This window comes from Chiloscyllium plagiosum, unplaced genomic scaffold (assembly GCF_037043375.1).
Source record: "Chiloscyllium plagiosum isolate Xiang-an unplaced genomic scaffold, Cpla_swu_hap1 HiC_scaffold_39, whole genome shotgun sequence".
Classification (NCBI taxonomy): domain Eukaryota; kingdom Metazoa; phylum Chordata; class Chondrichthyes; order Orectolobiformes; family Hemiscylliidae; genus Chiloscyllium; species Chiloscyllium plagiosum.
Window position 1 is genome coordinate 15,663,266 of NW_028270177.1, and position 24,990 is coordinate 15,688,255.

General features: G+C 42.5%; 1 protein-coding gene across 4 annotated transcripts in view; it reads right to left on the reverse strand.

Annotated features, from left to right (window-relative positions):
- agbl1 (AGBL carboxypeptidase 1) overlaps nucleotides 1-24,990 on the reverse strand; it is a 246,003-nt gene that overhangs the window by 71,962 nt on the left and 149,051 nt on the right. For all 4 annotated transcript variants that reach the window (XR_015753858.1, XM_087981474.1, XM_043677060.2 and 1 more), the window contains 3 exons: nucleotides 6,431-6,560; nucleotides 4,858-4,989; nucleotides 694-870 (listed from right to left, as the gene is read on the reverse strand). Coding sequence is in view for 3 of the 4 variants with exons in the window: in XM_087981474.1 (XP_087837600.1) it covers nucleotides 694-870; nucleotides 4,858-4,989; nucleotides 6,431-6,560 (439 nt within the window). In the remaining variant the exon portion in view is untranslated. The remainder of the gene's footprint in view (nucleotides 1-693; nucleotides 871-4,857; nucleotides 4,990-6,430; nucleotides 6,561-24,990) is intronic.

Below are 24,990 nucleotides of genomic sequence, written 5' to 3' on the forward strand. Positions count from 1 at the left end.
TAATTTTGCCTTTTGCAAGAATGAGCCTATTTCTGTTGGTCCATCTGGAGCACTTTAGGCTAAAGTAATGTTTCAAATTAACTTATCCGTTCTGTTTGCCAACTTATATATTTCTATAAAACCACTTCTCAGAAGCTTTCTTTCAGGGCAGTAAATCAGAGGTTTCTCTAATCTTGCCTCATAATTCAAACCTCCAATTCTATTCATCAATCTCATGGATCATCTCTGTACCGTCTCCATTGCTAGAATGTCTTCTCTGCATCATGGCTTTTTGAAACCAGATATATTATTCACAGTGTGATCAGATCAGTGTGCTGTACAGTGTGATCCTTCAAGATTCTGTTGACTTTGCAGATTGCTGTTCAGTCATGGATGGATTTAGTCAGTCATCGATTCTACATTGAATCTTCAAACATACCTGGGTCTTTTCCAATGATCATCCTTAGCCACTTTAAGCATTGTCTTTTCTTTTTCTTATCTGCAAGTACTTTCCACTTACAACATCAAATATAATCCTTTTTTTTGTCCACTTGCACATGTAATTCAATTGATTCATTAATCTTTGGCTGTCTGTTCTGATTCTATTGCTCTTAGTTTTGAGTTACCAGCAGATGTCACTAATTTGTGGTGATGAGTAGGCTTGAAATGTCATTTAACATAGCTATAGCAAGAGCCCCCGATGCTTTCACTTACATTGTATTTGCCCTGATCACAGCCGCAGTAAGTGCTCTCCATTGTGTAGCTCCGGAGAACCCCAATCTCTCTCCAAACCACCACTCGTGCAGTCGCTTCCCTCGACTTCTGGACTAAGAAGCAGCAGCGGTTCATGGCAAATGCCGGGGAGATCTTGTCCAGGACTTTGGGGATGGTCTATCAAGAAATAATTAGAAGAAATTGATTTATTTAATGCAAAAGCAGCAAGTCAGTGATCAGATACTCTGACAGATTTACATTCATGTCACAGGGCAGAGTGAGTGATGTTCCTTGAACAACCGCTGGGGAGAATTTCTGTAGCTCGGGCTTCTGATTAACTTACTGGACATGATCATATGATAAAGACCACACTGAGAACATTTTAAAGCAGGTGCCGTGACAGATTTCTCTGTTGCTATTTATTTCTTTGGTGTTCAAGGTGAGGAAGGGCAACAGTTGTCAACAGAAATAAAGCGGGCACTAAATGAGCAATGGAAGAGACCAACATCAGTCAATAGAACAATGTGATCTAACAATGTTAGTCAATGGAACAGCGATGGCTTGAACTTTGTCAACAGGACTGTGAAAGCAAGTATTGTTCGTAAATGAGGAGAAGCAGATCACCATGCAATGAAACGGTAAGAGTGAATGCTTGACAAGGGAATAATGAGAAGATGACCATTGGTCAATAAAACAGTGAGAAAGATTATGTTTGCCAGTTTAATGATAATTATCCAATAATCAATCGATTAATTCCGTGGGTTAGTTAACAATAAAACACATAATAAGTTATGAAGCAGACTATACAGAATAAAGTAACTGATTTCTATTTTGTGGCTTTCACATTCACAATAGAATCACAGTCAGGCAGAGTCACAATGTTGTATACACACAGTACATGGAGTCCACAACGGTAAACTTATTTAAAGACAAGATACTTTTATAACAGTGTCTATCAAACAAAGTCTTGGGGTGAGGGGAGAGGGGTATGCCTTTGTCAGTAAAAATTCAAATATTTGCAGTTCGACCAGAGTCAGTAAGCATTGGCCCATCACATTTGCTCTGTTCCTTAACTGATTGGATTGCAAGTTGAGTTAAGGCAGACTTATTTCAAATTTTTCCTGAACCATACCGTTAAAACCACTTACAGGTTGTACTTAGCTACTGGAAACCCAGACACTCAATAAGAACCCATTTCTATTATAAATGGGCCAAATAACTATCATATTGTGCTCACAGATATATTCTAACAGTATAAACTTCACAAATTGCATCTATATTGTCAACAAGTGCAGCAGTGTAGTGTTTATGTCGCTGCTTTGGTAATCCAGGGCTATGAACGGAGCTAAAATCCTAGTGGGGAATCTGAATTCAGTGATGTAAAGAATTATGATACATGTACGCAATCCTTTATCCGAAATCCGAAAAGCTCCAAAATCCGAAGTTTCTCTCGTGAAATTTCTTTCTGCATAACAAGGGTGTTTGGTATGCTAATGGGTGACCCATCTCCACACCCACTCGACCCATGTCACTCAGATGTGATATGTGGATCTGCTGTTCGGTAAGATTTTTATTTAATTTCATTGTGAAAATGTCATTTATTCTGAAATCAAAAAAATTCTCAATTCCGTAAAACAACTGGCCCCAAAGATTTCAGATAAAGGATTGTGTACCTGTACAAAATCCAAAGTTAAAAATCACACAACAGCAGGTTATAGTCCAACTGGTTTAATTGGAAGCACACCAGCTTTCGGAGCGTCACTCCTTCACAAGATGGTTGTACAAAATCCAGTCTTTCAGGGAAGGCATTCAGCCATGCTTACTTGCTCTGGTTTGTGACTGGAGACCCACAGCAATATGGTTGACTGTGAAATGTTCTAGTAATTTACGTCATTGCATCAAAGCACTCCACAAAGATAAACAATAAGAAAAAAAAAAATCAGACAGACCACCAGCAGCAACCTAAGCACCAGATGCAGCAAACGCACACCAAGCGCAGACAACCCTGTTCAGTCCACCTCATTTACATCTGGTGACTTGTGCCAAAATTGGGACAGCTGTCCCATAAACAAGCAGCAACCTGACACAGTAACAAAACACAAACCCATGAGCCAAACATGACTGGGAATATAAATTCTGAGAATGTGATTGACCAAGTGTGGAAAATCTCTGCACTTGTTGGTAAAAGGGAGGTCTCCCTCTCGCTGGCTGCAAGAAGCAAGTTGCAAGTCAGCAAAGACTCCATCGAGAAGAAACAGCACAACTTTGGTCAACTTGCAGTACCAAGAATCCCCGGACTGAATGCTCACCAACCAAGGTCATTGCTATTGAAACCGTCCAATGTAACGGGCATAACATTTCACTATCTAACCCTCACTTAGGGGAGAAGTGATGAACCACATGATAATTAGGAAAAAGACACACAAATCAGTCTTTGTCTTGTCCATGAGGACTAGACTGTGAAATGTGACAATGTTAAAAATCACACAACACCAGGTTATAGTCCAACAGGTTTATTTGGAAGCACTAGCTTTCAGAGTAATGCTCCTTCTGCATTGCTCCAGCAGCGCTCCGAAAGCGAGTGCTTCCAATTAAACCTGTTGGACTATAACCTGGTGTTGCATGATTTTTAACTTTGTACACCCCAGCCCAACACCGACACCTCCAAAATCGTGAAATATGACAACCATTAACCATTGTGTTTCCTCACTTCTCACTTCTAACCTGTGTATACGTGCGTCATGATTTATTATCTTTCCTCACATTTTAGTAACTAATATAACTGCACTTTTTTCTTAGCCCAAGAAAGTGTCATTAAATCAACTCATTTTAAAATATAAATACACTGGAACTGGGGATGGATTGCTTGCTGTGATCAAAAAAGGAAAGGGAGTGATGATTAAAACACTGGTGTTATCTTCACCAGTTGCTATGCACTTGCCCATGACAGTATCAGTAGGAGTGACCACTGCACAGGACTTGTGGAGATGATATCCTGTCTTACACACTGACTGTACAACCACCTTGTTAAATGGAATGGACTCAGAACAGATTTGGCAACTCAAACTAATCATCAGTGAGGTGTTGTCTATCATCAGCAAAGGAGATTGCAATTCCATCATAACTGTCTCCTCATGGTGTGACATGTCCCTCACTCAATCATTAGCATCAAGTCAGGGGATCATTAGGTTTAATGTGGAATGCAGAACAACATGCCAGGAACAACACCAAGTGTACCTAAAATCTTGGTGAAACAACTTTACCATAGAGGGCTATTGAGCTTGGGTCGCTACTTTTATTCAAGGCAGATTTTTTAATCCGTAAGGCAATCAAGGGCTGTGGAGAAAGGGCAGGAAAGTGGAGTTGGGGATTATTACATCAGCCATGATCTCATTGAATGGGTGAGCAGACTTGATGGGCTGAATGGCCTACTTCTGCTCTGACATCTTCTGGTCTTACACAGGATTACAGGCAAGCTAAAGAGCAGAAGCAGAATGTGATAGAAAGAGCTAAGCAATTGTGCAACCAATAGTTCTGGTCAGAGCTATGCAGTTCAGCCATATCATATATCATGAATGCAAAGGGAAAGTTCTTTGAACATCCTCATTCCCAATGGTGACAGAGCCAGCAAGTCAGTGCAAAAGAGAAGCCTGAAACGTTTGCAATCATCTTCAGCCAGAAATGCTGAGCAGATGATCCACCTTGGCCTCATCTAGTCATTCATGCTGTAACAGAAGGTGGTCTTCAGAAAACTTATTTCAATCCACATTGAGTTCAAAAAAGTGCTGAGTGTACTGCATACAACAAAGGCAGCTCCAAAAGCCCTGACAACATCCCTTACTAACAATATGATAGATGTACCTTCTATTCTACACAGTAGAGTAATTCAAGTAGGTAGATCATCACCAACTTCTCAAGGACAATTTGGAAGAAAGACTAAATTAACTGGCCTTGTCAGTAGGGCCACAATCTTATCAATGAGTGTTGACTAAAAACATATATATTCATCTAGACAAAGGGTTCAGGAAATTTAATCATGAGTGGAGTTGTAATTATTTCAGATTTCCACAAAAGATAATTTCTTAATATAACCAAAAGCATTTAACTGGAGAGCTGAATATTCCAACAAACCACTAGATAGAAAAATGTAATGATGACACTCACCCGATATCCAATATCCTCTTTCAATGTTGCTGTGTCAATGCTGGACCTTGCCTGCCACAGTGTCTCCTTAAGGCTGCATCCGTACATGAAGACATTCTTTTTCCGTGAATGCCCATGGTAGTCACAATAAACCTGGTACAAAACCAATAGGTAAGTTCAGGAGAGTCTGGATGCACCAGCACTCAAAACATCGGAATGCCATTAAGATATATGTAACAGCATCAGAATAACTATCGCTAAGGAACAGTATACTGAAACAGCACAGCCTAATAATTATATAGGATCAGTCATAGAGCAGCAAACAAAGAGTCAGAATCAAGTGTTTGAGACAAAACAGCAATCCTCATTATTTTCAAATTCAGAATGCAGTATTATGGGCTTTGCGCCTGACCATCTGTAGTTGTTAGATTATATGCATAGTGAGATCTCAGCCTGAGTTGTGCTTCTCATTGGGAGCTAAGACCATAAGATGTAATGCAGAATCAGGTCATTCAGCCCACTGAGTCTGTTCTGCCATTCAATCATGGCTGATATGTTTCTCAACCCCATTCTCCTGCTTATTTCCCGTAAGCTTTGATCCCCTTACCAGTCAAGAAACTTTGTCTCCAATGCACTCAATGACTTGGCCTCCACAGCCCTCTGCAGCAAAGAGTTCTGCAGAATTACCATCCTCTTGCTGAAGAGGTTCTCCTCCATCTCAGTTCTAAAGGGTCTTGCCTTCACTCTGAGCCTGTGCCCTTGGGTCCTAATCTCTCCTATTAGTGGAAATGCCTTTTTCGCGGTCCACACTATCCAGGCCTCTCAGTATTCTGTAAGCTTCAAAGAGACTCCCTACCAGTAATTCTAAACTCCGTCAAGTACAGACCCAGGCTGAGTAAGGCTAAAGGAGGCAACAGTTGCAGAAGGAAGACAGGAAAGTGGAATTAAGGCCAGAAATAAATCAGAATGGCAGAGTAGGCCAAAAGAAACAAATAGCCTCCTCCTGCTTTTAATTCTTATGTTCTTGTCTCCTGGGACTATAGACTGTTTTATTGACCCCTTCATATTGTTGGTACTTAATCTTCTGACTCCCTTGTGAAAACAAATACAATGAAATAATTTAACAAATCCACAATGTCTATATTCACCATTATAGCTTTTGTGCGTATATTTAAAGGCGCACATACCAGTTTCCCATGTTTGTCCTATTAATTATATTTCATGCAGCTGTATTCTTAGCTTTAATATCTTTGTAATTATTTCCTCAAAATCCCTTTCTGCACCTCTTATTTTCTTTAGGACCTTTTATTGTTCTTCTTGTCTGCTAAATTTCAACTTCTGTTTTCATTTCTCTGAGTTTTTTTTGTGTTTGATACTTTTCCTCAGTTGTTGAAATAGTTGCCTAACTGAACAAATGGGGACTTCACCTTTTGAAGGGTAAGCAGCAACATTGTAGCACAGGAAACAATCCCACGCTTCACAGACAACACACTGGCTGGCTCCTTCAAGTGCAGAAAAAGTATATTCTGGGTTTTTAATCCCCTTGCATTGGTCATGCTCCTTGTCCCACCTGCTTTAAATCACTAACACTTACCAGTGGGGTCTTGCCAATACTTCTCATGTAGCTGAGGAGAGCCTTTGTATGATAAATAGTTGGATGAAGGTCTGGCTTTGGATCTGACCATTGCCTGTTCAAATCCTCTCCACTCAAAGAGCAGCGATGGCTAAAAGAAACATCATACAAGTGAGATAAAAGTGCAAATGTGCAATTTTAATTCTAGGGGTAGGTAATGGCCTCATTGTATTACCATCAGGCTGTTAATCCAGCGACCTAGGAAATGTCCTGGGGATCCAGGTTTGAATCTCACCAAGGCAGATGGTGGAATTTGAATTCAATTAAAAACCAAGAGACCAATAATAACCATTAATCCATTGATGATCGTTGGAAAAAACCCTTTTAGTTGATTAATGTATTTTAGGAAAGGAAACCTTACCTGGTTTAGCCTACATGTGACTCCAGACCCACAGCGACATGGTTGACCCTGTGGGCAATTCAGGATGGGCAATAAATGCCGGCCTAGCTAGCAATACCCTCATCCCTTAAATGATGTTTTTAAAAAAAGTTCTTCACAACCACAAGTGAAATGAAAGAGTTCCTTGAACAAATAGTGCCTTACATGTATTGGGATTTGAAATAAAAACACCAGAACCTGACATTGAACTTCACACAGGTCTAGACCCCTAAGGGGGAATGACTCAGCTTTGATGGCCATGACACTGAATTCGAGGCCACATCTGACTGATACATTACTGTGGTCAATAGGCACCAGCATTGTTAAAGATTAATGCAGTGAGCCATGTCAGCACAAGATATTTAACATGATCACTCACAACTCTCAGCTCCAGTAAGTGCCTTGGGAGAATACATTGTTAAAAATGATAGTATTTCCCAGGCTAGTTCACTGATCTAGTTCAGTTAGTAGCTGGGGCAAACGTTTCAGGCAAGAGTCTCAGGCTTTCATTCCCAGTCTGGGTCGATTGGTTTAAGTCATCATTAGCAATGTCAGATGGAGTACTCAGAAATCCTCACTATCCAGTGCATAACATCCTCACTGTGCAGTAATAACTCCTTGGGAGTGTATCTATGTAGAATCAGATGAAGAAATAGTTGTATTTATCACAACTAAACATTCTACAGACATTCAGGGCTGACAGCAGACGGATCAGCTCAACAATTTCGCCAAAGCTAGCTTCCGAATTGATGCCACCCAATTAAAGACCAGATCCTGGCACAAATGGCTCAATGAGGGAGCCAGCAGCTCAGCAGCTGTGCCCACAGCTAAGGCTGAGGCAATCAGGGGACCACGGAGAGGTGATAATTATTTACAATTGTAAATGGACGAGGGTCGATGGTTCTGCTGGTAATTGGGGATCAGTGTGATTGTTGAGGTCCACAGGAGTGGACTCTCCTTATAGCAGCCTCCACCTTGGGTGGCCCCAACAGCTTCCACAATGCGGGGCTGCCAATCTACACTCTGGCCTGTCTCATGCCCCACCTGGAGATCTCGATCAATCGAGGGACAGCGTCCACGATCCATCCCAGCTTCCCATTTTTTTCTTGCACACTCAATTCCTTTCTGCTCCACCAACCAGGCAGCAATAGAACTCACTGCCTACAAGAATGTGTGAAAAATGACCAACTTGGTGAAGTAAGGTTAACATAACTGCTCCACATGGGGGAATAAGTCTTTATCTGATGGTATTGACATATAATCACTAACTGCAGCTTAAAAGTTCTGATATAAGGCTTATGCTCAGAACCCAATGGACAATGACACCCATATGTGTTATTCTAGTCATGTTCCAGTTCTGCAATGACCCATTTAGATTAGTTTCCCTACAGTAAGGAAATAAGCCCTTTGGCCCAACAAGTCCACACTGACCCTCCGAAGAGTAACCCACCCACACCAACATTTACCCCTGACTAATGCACCGAACACTCTGAGCAATTTAGCATGGCCAATTCACCTGACCTGCGCATCTTTGTGGGAGGAAACCGGAACATCCGGAGGAAACCCATGCAGACATGAGGAGAATGTACAAACTCCACATAGACAGACAGTCACCCAAGGTGGGAATTGAACCCGGGTCCCTGGCACTGTGAGGCAGCAGTGCTAACCACTGAGCCATCATGCTGCTATTTTGCCACAAGAGAAAGTACTGCTGCCATCTGAGCTTTCACCCTGATCTGGGTTCCCCAGTTCAAATGCAACCAATTGACCTCCAGCTGACAACAGGCACTTTGAGTATGGTGTGTTTCCCTTTAAAAATTTAACAAGATAATTGCAAGTGAGTATCCCAGGGAGAGTCTCCAGCACCCAGACCTGGTGCCTATCCCTTCCGTGGTTTCCAGCAGCTGAAACATAAGGTCATTTCATTGCTCCTCATAGACTTGAAAACAATGAGTAATGTTATTTTTGGTCTTAGTACAATAATAAAATGCAACAGATGCTGGAAACCTGAATGAAGTTAGAAAACGTAAAAAAAAACAGTAAATCTGGCAGCATGTGTGAAGAGGGAACCAGAGTTAACGTTTCAAGTTAGTAATCTTCCAGCGGAAAAGAAGATGGGTGAGAAATGCAATAATTTTTAGGACAAGGGCCGGTGTGGGACATTGACAAGAAAGGTCTGTGACTGGGGGGAGAATGACAGGTGGATTGCATGATAGAAGAGGTTGGGATTAGAGTAATGCTGGAAAAGCACAGCAGCTCAGGCAGCATCTGAGGAGTTCTGCTACTCCAATGTTGACTCTAATCTCCAGCATTTGCAGTACCCACTTTTGCCCACCTGAGAGAAGAGGGCGACATGCAGGTCAAAGCAGATGGTGATAGTGGTAAATGAACAAAACACAGGATCAGAGGAACACAAAACAAAGTACCACAGATACTGGAAATCTGAAATACACACAAACAAATGCTGAAAAAAACTCAGCAGATCTGTGGAGAGAGAAACATTTCGCATTACCCTCTCCATAGATGCTGCCAGACCTGCTGAGTTTCTCCAACACTTCCTGTGTGTGTTACAGTCTCAGTAGAAGTGCTTGGAGCAAACATTTCAAAACAAAAGCATGAGGAAAACTAAAACAAGTGATTTAGAAAGGCAAATTATGGGGAGTGGAGTTGGGGAGGGATTATTTGTCTTTGGGCTAGTAGTTTTCAGGGTTCATTTTCTAAAGACAAGAAAACAGAGATGTAATATAAGCAGCCAGGTTCTCAAATCAGAAAAATTAATTCAGGAAATCTGACTTTCTAATTAAATTATTTCCACTGTTCAAACTAATTTGAATTGTTAATGAGAAGTTTTTAAAATTAATAAAGGGATTTTAATGGAGTTCTTCCCCAATGACCCACTGTCAATGCTAAATTCGAAAGTGCATGGTTTAATAATGTCTTCCCACCCAGTGTTTGGGGATTGTGCACTGCATTCTATTCCTCTCTCTCGAGGAGACATTTTAACTCAAGGCACTTAATAAACGGTTTCATAACATGCATTAAACTATTGTGCAAATCACATTTAAATCATTTGAGTATTTTTTCATCCCCCCCTCACAATTGAAAAATCAAATGAACTCTTATGAAGACTGTGGTAACAGGCATGTCAATAATAATTAGGATAAGATCGGCTCATTTCCCTCAATATCATTTGTCCATATTCATTTCCTGCGATTGGAATAAGCAGGTGATTATTTCTCTGTTCTCTTGCGAAAGCACAGAGGCAAGGAAGGAAACCATTGAAAAAGTTACAGCCCAGGAGCTGGTAATTTGGACCATCTTGTGTGGATTAGCCACCCGTTCTAATTCCACTCCCTCCTTCCCTTGTGGCACAGTGGTAGAGACCCTACCTCTGGACCAAGTGGCCTGCGCTCAATTCCCACTTGATCCAGGTGGTGTGTAATAACATTATTGAATAGATTGATTAGAAAAATAGATTAATTAAAACAATATTTTTTTAAAAAAGAAGCCCACCACCCGGTGTGTAGTCTTGCCAATTGCAACAGTTCAGGTGCAAAACCAGGATACTTTTCAATGAATTGAGGGGTTCCACCTCAATTACCAAGCCAGGCAGATACCAATTCCCTCTGGCTGAAAATGGTTTCCCTATGCCCTTTCTAATTCTTTCAGATTACCTTCAATCTGTACTCACCCTCGGTATTTGACCTCTCTACAAGGGGGATTATGTCTTCCCTGGCTTCTGGCATTTGGATAGGTATATGAATAGGAGGGTTTGGAGAGATATGGGCCGGGTGCTGACAGGTGGGACTAGATTGGGCTAGGATATCTGGTCGGCGTGGACAGGTTGGACCGAAGGGTCTGTTTCTGTGCTGTACATCTCTATGACTACCATTACTAAAACAGGTTGTCTGGCCGTTGCTGTTTGTGAGATGTCCAGAGACGTGCAGGTTAAATGGACTGGCCATGGCAAATGCAGGGTTACAGGGATAGGGTTGGGGGTTGGGGGGTGGAGGGTGGCTCTGGGTGGGATGCTCTTCAGAGGCTCAGTGTGGACCCGATAGACCAGATGGCCCGCTTCTACACTGTAGGCCTCTTTGATTCTATGAGAGTTCGCTGTGTGCAAATTGACTGCTGCATTTCACACTTCAGAAGCAGTCAATGAGGTGTGCATTTTTTAAAATGCCCTGAGGTTGTGAAAGGTGTTAAATTATTGCAGTTCTTTTTGCTTAAGATAATGGGGATGAATCAACGGACCAAATGCTCTAGCCTTTTTTTTAATGCAGTTGGTATCTAGATGTTTCACATGTTTGACATTCATCTTGAGTTATTGTTGTTTAATTGCTAGTGTAGCAGTGCATTGCCTTGATCACATAATAACAGCACACATGGTAACTTCATAATTTTCTGACAAATACTCTGTAAAGCACACTCAAACTGCTCAAACTGAAGTTTGCTCAAGTTGCTTCAAACTTGGACAATTTTTGAAGTGTCAGACAAACAGTTGGTTAAAGGTTGTGATCAGTCACATTCTCTCGCTGCAGGCTCATAGCCTGGAGGTCTGAAAGCTTCATCTCTGCCATTTCTAAACAGCCCGAGGATGAAGCTTGCAAAAATGTCTAATCTGAACATTAACTGGACTACTTCCAGTTCTGCTTTGTGCCAATACACAGTGCAGCATTCATTCAGCCTGTGTTTTCTATAAATATAAATGTATGTGGATTTCTTTTTATCCTTGAGGTTTGTAATTAGCTTGCTGACCAAGTGTTTTGAAACTTCTTTGCTCTAGTATCCTTCTGGAGAGTCAGTATCTGAAATGCAGACTTCCTGAGCCAACTAAAGCCACGTCTTGTAGTGATGTCCAATTAATTAACACATTCTCTGCTGAACATCAAAATCCCTGATCCAAAAGGAATTAAATCAGATCTCACTCAAGATTGCAGAGAATATAAAAGCATTACTTTAAATTCAGGGGATTGGATTTGGGTTTCTGAGCAACAAAAACTTCACCTTTCCTGACAGGACATTTGCATCATTCATAAATACTGCCTTTGCGGACCATTATTCCATGTAAATCTTTACCAACATTAATATTCCAAAAGCAAACTCATGAGGTAAGGAGTCACTGCCAATTTGCTCAACAGCAGCTTTCTGTTTTCTGCGCTATTCATTCACATGACTCCATTTTCGCTACCTCTTTGTTACAACCTGAACCTGAAAACCAAGAAAAGGGGGATTGAGCATTTGGTGCAGAAGGGGAATAGTTTGAGGGCAGAGGTAAGTGGATTATCAACTAACAAGGGAGTCAAAAATCATCAGGGTAAGCAGGAATAAGCAGTTGTGATCATGATTGGACCAGCCACAGTTTTATTACTTGGCAGAGCAAGCACAAGAGTTATCAAAAACCCCACAGTCAACCAATCCAAGCAGAGATGTTTCCCCACGAATTAGAGCCAGCCCACCTTCCACCTTTCCATTATGATTTACTTACGTGGACACAAGGTGCCCACACCATCACCTACCCCACTCAGCAGCATCTTCCTCTCTCAGTAAAGCTGCAGAGACTCTCACGCTGTTAGTTTTGAGATTGGACCCTTGGCACTGGCAGCCTTAACTGCCATGTTGAACAGGTTGATGAGTGGAGAGGCAGTCAAATAGGAGACCGTGTCCAGGAAAGTAACTCCTTCATTTTTGGCTCCCAGTCTTGGGAATCCCATCTGGGTTTTGTGTTGACGTTTCAAAACTGGCAGGAGAATCCTGATATTCAGCAGCAACAGTGGCCAATTCTTGTTATAACCCTGACCTCATCTCCTCTTTTCATCGATGGATTTGTATGGTAAGCCTGCTATCCTGCCATTGGTTTAAGAAACTAACATGGCCAATGGCAGGCACATAGAATTCTTGCTCCCTTGGCCTAATGTAGCTGTTGTACTTGGGACAAAGATGGGGATGCAGAGAATAAGTGTACCAGCTATGGCATGGATGATTGTGGGCACCACCCAAGGCTTTCATCAAGAAGCTAGGCCACAATGATCTGCCCAAGAATTCTCTAACTATTTGAAGTGACTCCATTTACAGGGGAACCGTGGCAACACTGACATTCACCTCTGTGGGCTCCCACAATTCCACTCTAACCCGGGATCATCAGCCAGAGTCCTCAGATATGCCGCTCACCTGCTGAAAGACAGGAATATTCTTTCCGAGTAACAGGAAAAGGCCATTCAGCCACTCGAGCTTGTTCCACCATTCTATCAGATCAAGGCTGAAGTGTCTCTTGTTTGTAAAAGCTCCAGCCAATGGTGGGAGTCGGAATTTGGGGGAGTACCTGGTTCTCATGAGTCTTTTTGTTAATCCAATGACACCTTTTAGAACCTACCCCCTTTCGTTATATTGCCATCAAAAGGGGCTTTAGCACACTCCCATCCAGAAATCCTGGCTACCTTTCCTTTATTAAACAGTCAAAGGTGGACTTACAGGGAGGACCCTAGTAGATCTTTCCCCATGAAGAGTATGTGACTGGAAGCAAGGACAGCCACGGAGAACCATTTCAAAAACATAGCCATCCCCCAGTGAAGAAGCAAGATGCTGCACTCTGACATTCTGCCTGCAGTCAGTCATTAGTCTAGAAACTTCATATGGTTTTGAGGTTGGGGACAAGACCAGGGGTGGTGTCTTTTCGGGGTCAGAGTGTTGCAATAGCCACATTTCTGGCAGGAAATTTGGAGAATTTTAGCCCTATTGTGACGATGATCCATATCCAAGCAATGAGGCCATAAATACTAATACATTGAAATAATACCCACAAGAGATGTTTGATTAGCAGTTCAACTTTAGATTAAGCAATACTTAATTATATGTTCTTTGCAGCAATTTGTATTCACCAGCCTGTCCTATGAGAAATCTGCAGGTTAGCAAGGTGGTGCTGAGTTCGAGGACTGGGACTGAGACAAGGTGGGGAAAGGGGAAATGGGGAAACTGGAGAAATGAGTGTTCATCCCTTGTGGTTGGAGAGTTCCTAGGCGGACATCCCTTGATGTCCGCCTAGGAACCCTCCAACCACAAGGGATGAACTCAGATTTCTCCAGTTTCCTCATTTCCCCTCCCCCACCTCGTCTCAGTCCCAGTCCTCGAACTCAGCACCACCTTCCTAACCTGCAATCTTCTTCCTGACCTCTCCGCCCTCACCCACACTCTGGCCTATCACCCTCACCTTATCACCCTCACCTTAACCTCTTTCCACCTATCGCATTCCCAAGTCCCTCCTCCCTACCTTTTATCTTAGCCTGCTTGGCACACTTTCCTCATTCCTGAATAAGGGCTCATGCCCCAAACGTCGATTCTCCTGCTCCTTGGATGCTGCCTGGCCTGCTGCGCTTTTCCAGCAGCACATTTTCAGCTCTGATCTCAAGCATCTGCAGTCCTCACTTTCTCCTATGAGAAATCTACCTATAAGCTACCACAGGAAGGGAAATAAACCAGAAAGGCGATCAGCAGCATCAAGTCACTACAGGTTCATTTTAAGGGACTTTAATCTAGAGGTTTAATGTAGCAAGTACAAGTGTTTGATATAGATAAGATACCTGGATCTTGAGCCTAAGCCCATTGACTCAGAGGGAGAAACACAAACTCTGCACCACAAGAGCCCACTGGGTATTTGCTACACTGTGTCAGCAATGAAAGGATAGTTAAGCTAATGATTACTGAAAATCTGTCATGTGTCATTGTTAAGCCTCATTTATCAGTCTGTTCTGTAATGACAATTGGTTTATTGAAAAATCATCATAGTGGCAGCTGCCGAATTGTGATGACAATACAAATAATGCAAGTCATCATAATTCATAACACCATTATGGACAATCATTAAAATAAAATAAATGGTAAAATCATAAAGCATTGCATGATTATGATGATTTCAGTGCACAAATAATTACAATACTTCACAAGATGTAGGACTCCTCAATTTACAGAATAGAAATGTAAGTTTCACTGTCCTCTGCATTATGTATTAATGTCCATAGATCATATGTTGTCAGGCTAAGCTCATTACATTCATCCATAAAGCTGTTTGTTGATCTGAAGCCTAAAGTCATGATTTAGTAAAGAGTTTATTCCACACCAACTGACATCATGGAAAATCATGTGATATAAGCAATAAGCAAAATATAGAGACAAGGCTTCTTTGTTCACCCCTTGAGAATTGCTACAAATGACCCTTTACAATGAGCAAGTGAAGACAGTCTACAATTTTCAGAAACTGTGAAAGCGAACAACCCAAAGCATGAGTGATGGGAGAAAATGTCAGGACCAGATCATTATTCTCAGGTCAACTAGTCATTTAAACATTTCGACTTTGATTTTCGTTGAATGACAATCAACAAGGCTGAGCAAGATGCAGTGGGAAAAACAGAATTCACCAATTCAGCTCCGCAAAAAAGTGTAAAGCAACCTGCAGGCCAGAGAAAAATGTTGAACTTTGGAAAAAGTAAAGTGTGGGATGAATGAAATGCTGCTGGCAACCCAGGAAGGAGAAGGAAGTCAGCAATCGGCAAGCTGATGAAAAGAAAAGCCAGCACAGATTCCAGACAGAGAGACAATACACAGTCGAACATGTTGTGGCTCTTTGCAGACATGAAACAGAGAGAAGTAAGAAACAGGACTTGTGTGGTACTGGGGAAGTGATGGTATAGTGCTACTGCTGTTGTTACTGAACTAGCAATCAAGAAATCTTGGCTACTGCTATAGAGACCTGGGTTCAAATCCCTTCAGGCCAGTGGGTGAAATACAAACTCTATTAATAGAGTTATTTAATTAGAGTTAATCCAAATGGAAGGCTGGTCTCAGTAACGCTGACTGTGATAGTTAGATACAGTAAAATACTATGGATGCTGGAAATCTTAGACAGAGGGAAAGGGAATACTCAAGAAGCTTAGTAGCATCTGAGGAGAGGAAGGGAATTACTGTCTCTTCTTCAGAACTGACATTCCATGAAAGAATAAAAGCCCCAGAAGAATAGAAGGGTTCCACACAAAAACAGAGGAAAGGATTTCTGCTGTTTATTTGGCAGTTGTCAGCATCACTAGCAGGAGCAAAAGCCCATTCCTAATGGCCCTGGAACAGAGAGGCGGCTTGGTCATTTCCACGGACTCTTAAGAGTCAACCACGTTGGTATGAGTCTGAATCACATGTAGGTAAGGATGGCAGATGTCCTTCCTTCTTTAAAGGGCATTAGTGAAGCAGATGATTATCAATAATAGCTTCATGGTCACCTCTCCTGCTTCCAGCTCCAGGTTTACTATTTGTATTAAACTTCCACCACCTATCATGATGAGATTTGAACTTCTGTCCCATACAACCAGTGACATTTTCATGACACTACTTCACCCCAGATCTCAACTGATCCAATTATATCAAGGTGGGTTACAACTTGACAATTATTTGTCCAGCAGAAAGTGAGGACTGCAGATGCTGGAGATCAGAGCTGAAAATGTGTTGCTGGAAAAGCGCAGGTCAGGCAGCATCCAAGGAACAGGAGAATCGACGTTTCAAGCATAAGCCCTTCTTCAGGAATGAGGAAAGTGTGTCCAGCAGGCTAAGATAAAAGGTAGGGAGGAGGGACTTGGGGGAGGGACGTTGGAAATGCGATAGGTGGAAGGAGGTCAAGGTGAGGGTGATAGGCCGGAGTGGGGTGGGGGGGTGGAGAGGTCAGGAAGAAGATTGCAGGTTAGGAAGGCAGTGCTGAGTTCGAGGGATTTGACGGAGACAAGGTGGGGGGAGGGGAAATGAGGAAACAGGAGAAATCTGAGTTCATCCCTTGTGGTTGGAGGGTTCCTAGGCGGAAGATGAGGTGCTCTTCCTCCAACCGTCGTGTTGCTATGGCCTGGCGATGGAGGAGTCCAAGAACCTGCATGTCCTTGGTGGAGTGGGAGGGGGAGTTGAAGTGTTGAGCCATGGGGTGGTTGGGTTGGTTGGTCCGGGTATCCCAGAGGTGTTCTCTGAAACGTTCCACCCAGGCACAACATTGAATCAAAATGATTAAATCTGATTGTGTGTCGATGGTACGTGTGGAAGAGATCATGGTATTATTGAAGGTAAAACAGGAGATTCACTCAGCAATTGGGTCAAAAATAGGTTGTGTGGCCATTCATTTATCTACTAGTTAAGGGAACCTATTATGTAGAATTGGCTAATAAATTTGACTACCTATCACTAATTATACTTGCATGTAATCTATTAAACAATGTTGAGCATCCTAAGGTTGTGATAAAGGGATATACAAATGCAAGATTGTTTTTCTTTCTATCTTGAGCACATTTGCCTAACTTTTTACCACTGTGACTACATTTTGAGACTTGAACATTGTCATGTTCCCCACTCCCTCAGTGAGAGCAATGAGATCAGAGCAGGGCAGAGGGAAAGATCCATGTGATCAGGGGATGGGGGAAAGGAAACCTGTAACGGGGTGGTGGGGGGGGGGGGCAGTTGTGGAGGTTTGCAATGATTATTTCTGCATTGGAATATGAGCTTGCAATCCAACTTGGGACCCTAGTCCCCACTTTGCAAAGCCCTGGTCTGGAGGTTATATTCTGCAAGGGGGGAGAAGAGGAGAATGGTGCCCTCCAAATAAGCAAGTGAGATCTATGAAGGATCAGATAGTCCTGCTGAGTTAGGACAGAGGGAAAGCTTGATGAGGGTAAGTGGTACTGTTGGCAAAGGGACCCCAATGTCATGGCAGGTCACCGTTTTTAGATGAAAATCACTCTCATCCACCCTCCCCGCCATGACTGCTGGGAGACTCCAGGTATCTCATACTCTGTCTCCATGCAAACAAGGAAGAGGGAAGAGACTCTTTGTTGGCCATTTAAGTGAATCAATTCGCCTCATAGTGGGCAGCCCAAATGCAACCAACCCCTTCACCAGTGAAATGCCAAGGCAGTAAGGGAGATGATGGCATTCCAAATGATACACCCTCTAGCCCAGCCCTTGCCAACTTCCAGTGCCCCAGAGGGGGCTAGGAAAACTAAAACACACATAGTGAGGTTCAAAGAAATATGAGCGTTTATGCTTAGACCGATCCTGGTTACTCACAAATATTCTAACCAATGAGAATGTAATGTTCAAAATGACCATGGGGGTGAAAGGTTGGATTGTTACTTGTTGAAAGATGAAGAACTGTAATACTGAGCCAATTGGTGTAGCAGTGACAACAAGGAACAAGTTGTTATTTAGTGGAGCTGGGAATAAGGGTGGTAATGTTACTAAATAAAAACAATAACTGCAGATGCTGGAAACCAGATTCTGGATCAGTGGTGCTGGAAGAGCACAGCAATTCAGGCAGCATCCAACGAGCAGCGAAATCGACGTTCCGGGCAAAAGCCCTTCATCAGGAATAAAGGCAGAGAGCCTGAAGCCTGGAGAGATAAGCTAGGGGAGGGTGGGGGTGGGGAGAAAGTAGCATAGAGTATTCTTGTAGAGAGAGGAGGAAAACGTCTTCAAGGCAGGCATCCTTGCAAGAGGATTCGCAGTAGGATTAAAATCAACGAGGTAAAAACAATAACTGCAGATGCTGGAAACCAGATTCTGGATCAGTGGTGCTGGAAGAGCACCACTGTTACTAAACTAGTAACCCAGAGTCCCAGACTAATGTTTGGGGGATGAGAGTTTGAATTCCACCATGACAGATGATGAGATTCAAATTCATTAGATCGACATTTTAATTCCAGATTTTTTAATATCAACCAGTGTCAACCACTGTCAATTGCCATTTTAAAAATCCCATCTGGTTCACTAATGTCCTTTAGGAAAGAAAATCTGCCTTGTTTGGTCTGACATACACGTGACTCCAGGCCCACTGAAATTTGGTTGAATTTTGACTGCCCTCTGAAAGACCTTGCAATCCACTTGGGTCAAGGGCAGTTCAGGATGTGCAGCAAATGCTGGCATTGCTGGTAGCCCCATATCCCATGAATAAACTAAAGTCAAAGCTCGTATTATGCAAGACCAGGAGGAACCCACAATGTAGCATCACATACCAGTGCTCAAATCTCCAAGCTCTCCAGCCTGATTTTAACTCCACAAATCACTAACTTCAAATCTCCCCCAAAGCTATCAACCACAGGATGGCCTAGACAGCCAGTCAATGATGAAATTCACTCTCTCCTTTCAAAAGAGCACTGCTACTGGAGAATTTCTCTATAAAACTACAAGTGGCCGGTTCACTGAGAGGCTGTGGAACAGATGTTGACTATATTGTTAATCAATAACCACTGCATCTCCAGCAGCGCCTGGGGCTTACAGCTGCCAAAGAAATACATCTCCAATATGTAAAATAGAAGCAAAAAATGTTTCCTGCTCGTACTCCCTGGATTGTTCACCAATGTAGTGGCTTCCTAGGAAGCTGCAGGTTTCAAATGTAATTAAACAGACACTGCTCCTGCGGACACTGCCACTTGACTCAGTTCCTAAATAGAGGCTTTGAGTAACATTGCCAGCCTGCTTCAGCCCATCTTGCTACCCAGCACCATGTGGCACGGCATTTCCCTTGACTTTTGATTTTTGCTAACGATGATGCATCGGTGTTTTTTGCGCCTGCTGCTTCAAACTGGATGCATACCGTCTGTTTCACGTTTTCTCAAGCAGCACACAGGCCAAATCTTCAAATAAAATATTCAGATTTGTTATGGTAATTGTTTTCATTTCTATCGCTTCGAGAGAAAACTCCTGTTAAGCACAACTGACACATTCCCGTTGCGAGCTGTGAGAGACCGGAGTGGCAAATGTTTATCAAGAGGGATGATGGAGCAGAAGCCTCATTAAAACCCACAGAGGAAATGCTTCCGAATCCAACGCACGCAATGTGTTACAGAGACAGTTGGTGCCTGATAGACAAAAGCAGAAATGACATAAGAGCCTTCAGCTTGCAGTGTTGCCAATCTCAGGACTGGCGTCACCCACACTCAGGCATACCCTTGCCAACAGGGGCCAGGTTTGGCCAATGCTGAGAGAATGCCAGCCTGTGGAAAATGGGGACTGAAGCCAGCCACAATTGTCTGGGGAAGCTACAATTCTCAGCAAAGCTGCAGCTCTTTTAAAAAAAACACTGCAGCTCATACACAGGAGGAAAGAGCTCTTTATAAATAACAGTTATAAATGTTCACAGGTGAACCAAAAGAGTCAAAAAATCAATAAGGGAAAATTGCCCTTTCCGTGAAAATGCAGAACGCACTTAACACTGTTCAGAACGGAAGGCAAAGAATTACCTGCAGATACCACTCAGACTTAATCAGATCACATTGGCTAGTGGGTGGCTGGGTGGCACAGTGCTTAGCACTGCTGCCTCACAGCGCCAGAGACCTGGGTTCAATTCCCACCTCAGGCAATTGTCTGTGTGGAGTTTGCATATTCTCCTTGTGTCTGTGTGGGTTTCTTCTGAGTGCTCCGGTTTCCTCCCACAGTCCAAAAACGTGCAGGTTAGGTAAACTGGCCATGCTAAATTGCCCGTAGTGTTAGGTGAAGGGGTAAACGTAGGGGAATGGGTCTGGATGGGTTGCTCTTCAGAGGGTCAGTGTGGACTTTTTGGGCCGAAGGGCCTGTTTCCACACTGTAAGTAATCTAATCTAATCTAAATATAAAGAAATAAGTTTAATGTCATCAGGAGTGTAAAGTTGAGCATAATTTTATTTCAGCCATATACTATTAGGGAGTGGAATACAACAGGAACAATGACTAGGATCTGTAGAATCCTCAAAAAGCTGGAATGTGGGGCATTCAGTGAATTCCACAGAAGTTGTGAGGCACAGATCTTGGCTGGAACACAGACAGGCTACTCCGAGATAACAAATTGTATGCATGTTACACAGAATTGAGCTTCACATGTTTTGATGGATATCGGCTTCAAGAGGAGCTCTTTGGTTAAAATTGGTGCGTGGCCAGGGCACTATAATAAAAGGAAGGAGAGGACCGTTCTTCTGAACAATCATGTGTAAAAGTCCTCTGCTTTAGATGTCAGCATGATTAAGTCACCAAACTGTCAGAGGAGCTGTGCAGCTCAGGAGTCAGTGTGGCCCAAAGATCAGAAAACTCAAGGGTGACAGTAAATTGAAGGTAATCATGGCTCAAGGGTCAATGTAACAAAAATGAAAGTGGCAATTTTAGTTTAATTTGTCAGGTGACAAATTGACTAGCTCTGATCAGCTGTCTGTTGTACAGCTGCCTGTCTCATTTTCCTTCCGACTGAGGCGAATAACAGATGGGGTGTAAAATTGGAGACCAATCACATCACAGCAGGTGAGTTACAATAAAACAAACTCAGTTATTTTTCTCATCTTGCTAGCTGTCCCTTCACAATCCACTGTGTGAAGAGACCTAGATTCTCAAGTGTTGTTTAATGACCATTTCTCTCAAAAACAGAGACTAACCACTTAGCTTATAAATGTTAGATCCTCACCCTCAATATCCTGGAGGTCAACCTTCATTAGAAACTTAATTAGTTCAGCGATATAACTACAGTAACTACAAAAACAGGTCAGAGATGTTCTGTGGCAGTAACACATCTCCTCAAGAAAAGTATCCAACAGCCACAAGGCACAAGTCAGGAGTGTAACTGAACACACTGCAGCTTGTCTGGATGAATGGAGCTCCAACAATGCTCAAGAAGCTCAACACCAACCAGTTCTGAAGAAGGGTCACTGCACCTGAAACATTAACACTGCTTTCTCTCCATAGATGCTGCCAGACCTGTTGAGTTTTTCCAGCAATTTCTAATTTCTAGCATCCGCAGTTCTTCAAGTGATTTTTTCAGCGCCAACAAGGTGAGCTCGATACACGCCCAGTCCACCACTTTCAACAGTCATTCCCTCGGTCATGGGTACACAGCTACAGCAGTGTACGCCATCCACAAAATGGACTGCAGCAATTCACTGAGATCCATACCAACACTTTCCAAACTTATCTAAAGCTTTAGAGCAGCAGATGCACAGGAACATCGCCAACTGCAGTTTCCCCTCCAAGTCTCACACCTTTGGTTATATCTCCACTACATACGCTCAGCAGTTCAAGATGGCGGCTAATGCTATCAAGGACAATTAAAGATGGAGAACAAACATTGGCCTTGTCAGCATTGCCCACAAGAATGAATAAAATAGAAAATACAACAAGATTCTTTCTGAAGTAATCAAGTTGAAAAGATGTTTGACTGCTGGCTGTGACACAAAAGCAACAATTAGGCAATTACAATCGCAAGAAGAGGAACATTATAACCGATTTAGAATTAACCTTATCTTATAAGACCATAAGTCACAGAAGCAGAATTGGCCATTTGGTACATCGAGTCTGCTCCACAGTTACCTCATGGCTGATATGTTTCTCAAGCACACTCTTCTGCCTTTTTCCTGTAACCCTTGATTCCTTACCAATCAAGAACCTACCTATCTCTGTTTTATAGACACTCAATGACTTAGCCTCCACAGCCCTCTGTGACAATGAGTTCCACAGATTAACTAGCCTCCCGTTGAAGAAACTCCTCATCTTAGTTCATGCGGGTCACCCCTTCACTCTGAGGCAATGCCCTCAGGTCCTAGTATATCTTACCAGTGGATGTGAAGAAGATGTTCCACTCTATCCAGGCCTCTTAGTATTCCTTAAATTTCAATCAGATACCCCCCCTCATCCTTCTAAACTCCATCAGGTACAGACTCAGGGACCTCAAATGCTTCTCATATGACAAGCCCTTCATCCCTGGGATCATTCTTGTAAACTTCCTCTGGATCCCCCTCCAACACCAGCACTTGCTTCCTCACATAAGGGGCCCAAAACTACTCACAATATTCCAAATGCAGTCTGACCAGTGTCTTATACAGCCTCGGCAGTACATCTCTGCTCTTGTACTTTAGCCCTCTTGAAATGCTAACATTGCATTTGCCTTCCTAACTGACTATCAAACCTGATGGTAACCTTAAGAAAATCCTAAAACTCCCAAATTCCTTTGTGCTTCAGATTTCAGATGATTTTCCCACATTCAGAAAATAGTCTACACTTCAGTTCTTCCTCCCAAAGTGCATGACCTCACATTTTCCCACATTGTATTCCATCTGCCACTTCTTTAACCACTCTCCTAGACTGTCCAAATCCTTTTATAGCCTCCTCACTTCCTCAACACTACCTGCCCCTCCACCTATCTTTATTAAATCTACAAACTTAGCAATGCCCTCAGTTCTTTTGTCCAGATCATTAGTGTATAACATGAATATCTGTGGTCCCACTAACTGACCCCTGTGGACCTCCACTAGTCACTGGCTGTCATCCTGATAAAAAGACCTCTTTATCCCCACTCTCTGTCTTCTGCCAGTCAGTTAATCCTCTATCCATGGCAGTACCTTGCCCTTCCCTTACTTTTTTTTTGCCTCTTGTGCAGCACCATGTCAAAGGCTTTCTGGAAATCCAAATCCATCATGTCTACTGACTGTCCTTTATCTAACTTGCTCGTTACCTCAAAGAAAATTTAACAGATTTGTCAGTCATGACCTCCCCTTGATGAAGCCATGTTGACTCAGCCCTATCTTACCCTGCACTTTTAAATACTCATCCTTAATAATGGACCCTAAAATCTTATCAAAGACCAATGTCAGTCTTCATGAGACTTCATTATACTCTTAACTGCTCTTAAGGCCATAAAACCAAAAGACATAGGAGCAGAAATTTGGCCATTCAGCCCATCGAGTCTGCTCCGCCATTCAGTCATGACTGATAGTACAAGAATGGGGTTGAGAAACTTTCTCCCCGTAACCCATGATCCCCTTCCAAGAACCTATCCATCTCGGTCTTAAATATAATAACGACCCGGTCTCCACAGCCTTCTGTGGCAATGAATTCCCTAGATTCACCACACTCTGGCTGAAGAAGTTTCTCCTTATCTCCACTTTAAAAGGTCTTCCCTTTACTTTAGGGCTGTGCCCTCAGGTCCTAGTCTCTCCTACCAATGGAAACATCTTCCCAATGTCCACTCTGACCAGGCCTTTCAGTATTCTGTAAGTTACAATTAGATCCCACACCCCCACCCTTCTAAACTTCGAGCATAAACTCAGAGTCCTCAAATGTTCCTCATATGTTAAGCTTTTCATTCCTGGATCATTCTCATGAATCTTCTCTGAACACACTCCAGGGCCAATACATCCTTCCTGAGATATGGGCCCCAACACTGCTCACAATTCTCCAAATGTAGTCTGACTAGATTAAGGTGAAAGCGAAGGCTTATAGCAAGAGACAATCAAATATCTATTAGCAATCACCAAATATAGATTTGCAAGTTAGTGAAACTTCAAGATATGCACACGCATGATCATATGGAAGGTTATATTGACCCATGAGAATGATCTAAGAGATGACTGATGAAATAATCTAGAATGTGGTGGTTCAAACTATCACACTATTCCAACGAGACAGAAAGGAATTATTGGCAGATCCAACTGTATCTGTTTCACTGTATCTGCAGTTAAATTAAGTCACTCCCAAGTTTAGACTACAAAATGAATCTTTTTAAAATAAAGTCAGGAAGCACTCTGACAAGGTGCAAAGACATTAACAAGGTTCAACAGGAACAATTTGTCATGCCTTAAGGCAGCAAACCATCATACAAATCATCAAAGGACCATTATCACATCCAAATCAACACTGAGCCACATGAAGGCAGAAGGTAATTGTTGACTGTGCAGCTTAAAGGAGGAGAGGGAGGGACATGCAGAGATTGACATGCAGGCAATTCAGAATTTAGGTATTTTCTAGTCAACATGTTCAGAGATGTTATTACTAATATTTGGAGCAGGTAAGGCTTGAATATAGTTATCTGACCCAGAAGGAGGGACATTACCACTGCACCACAAGAGCCAAGTCAGAGTTTATGGCCTTGGTAGTTGATGCACTGGTGAACTATTTAAAATTGGAAATACTTACAAGGCCAGTTGTGGTGGAGTGCAGAAATCTCAGAAACTTGTGGAATTGACGCAAGGTGGAGAACAGGACCTTGTTATATTGCTATAACAAGTTCGCCTCACGCTGAATATCTGTGCCATTCCTGATCTTTATGTGAAAAATACTCTTGTGAATAAAGTGAAAGTAAGTTGTTCTCAGGCAAGTTTACTTACCGTAGCTTGGA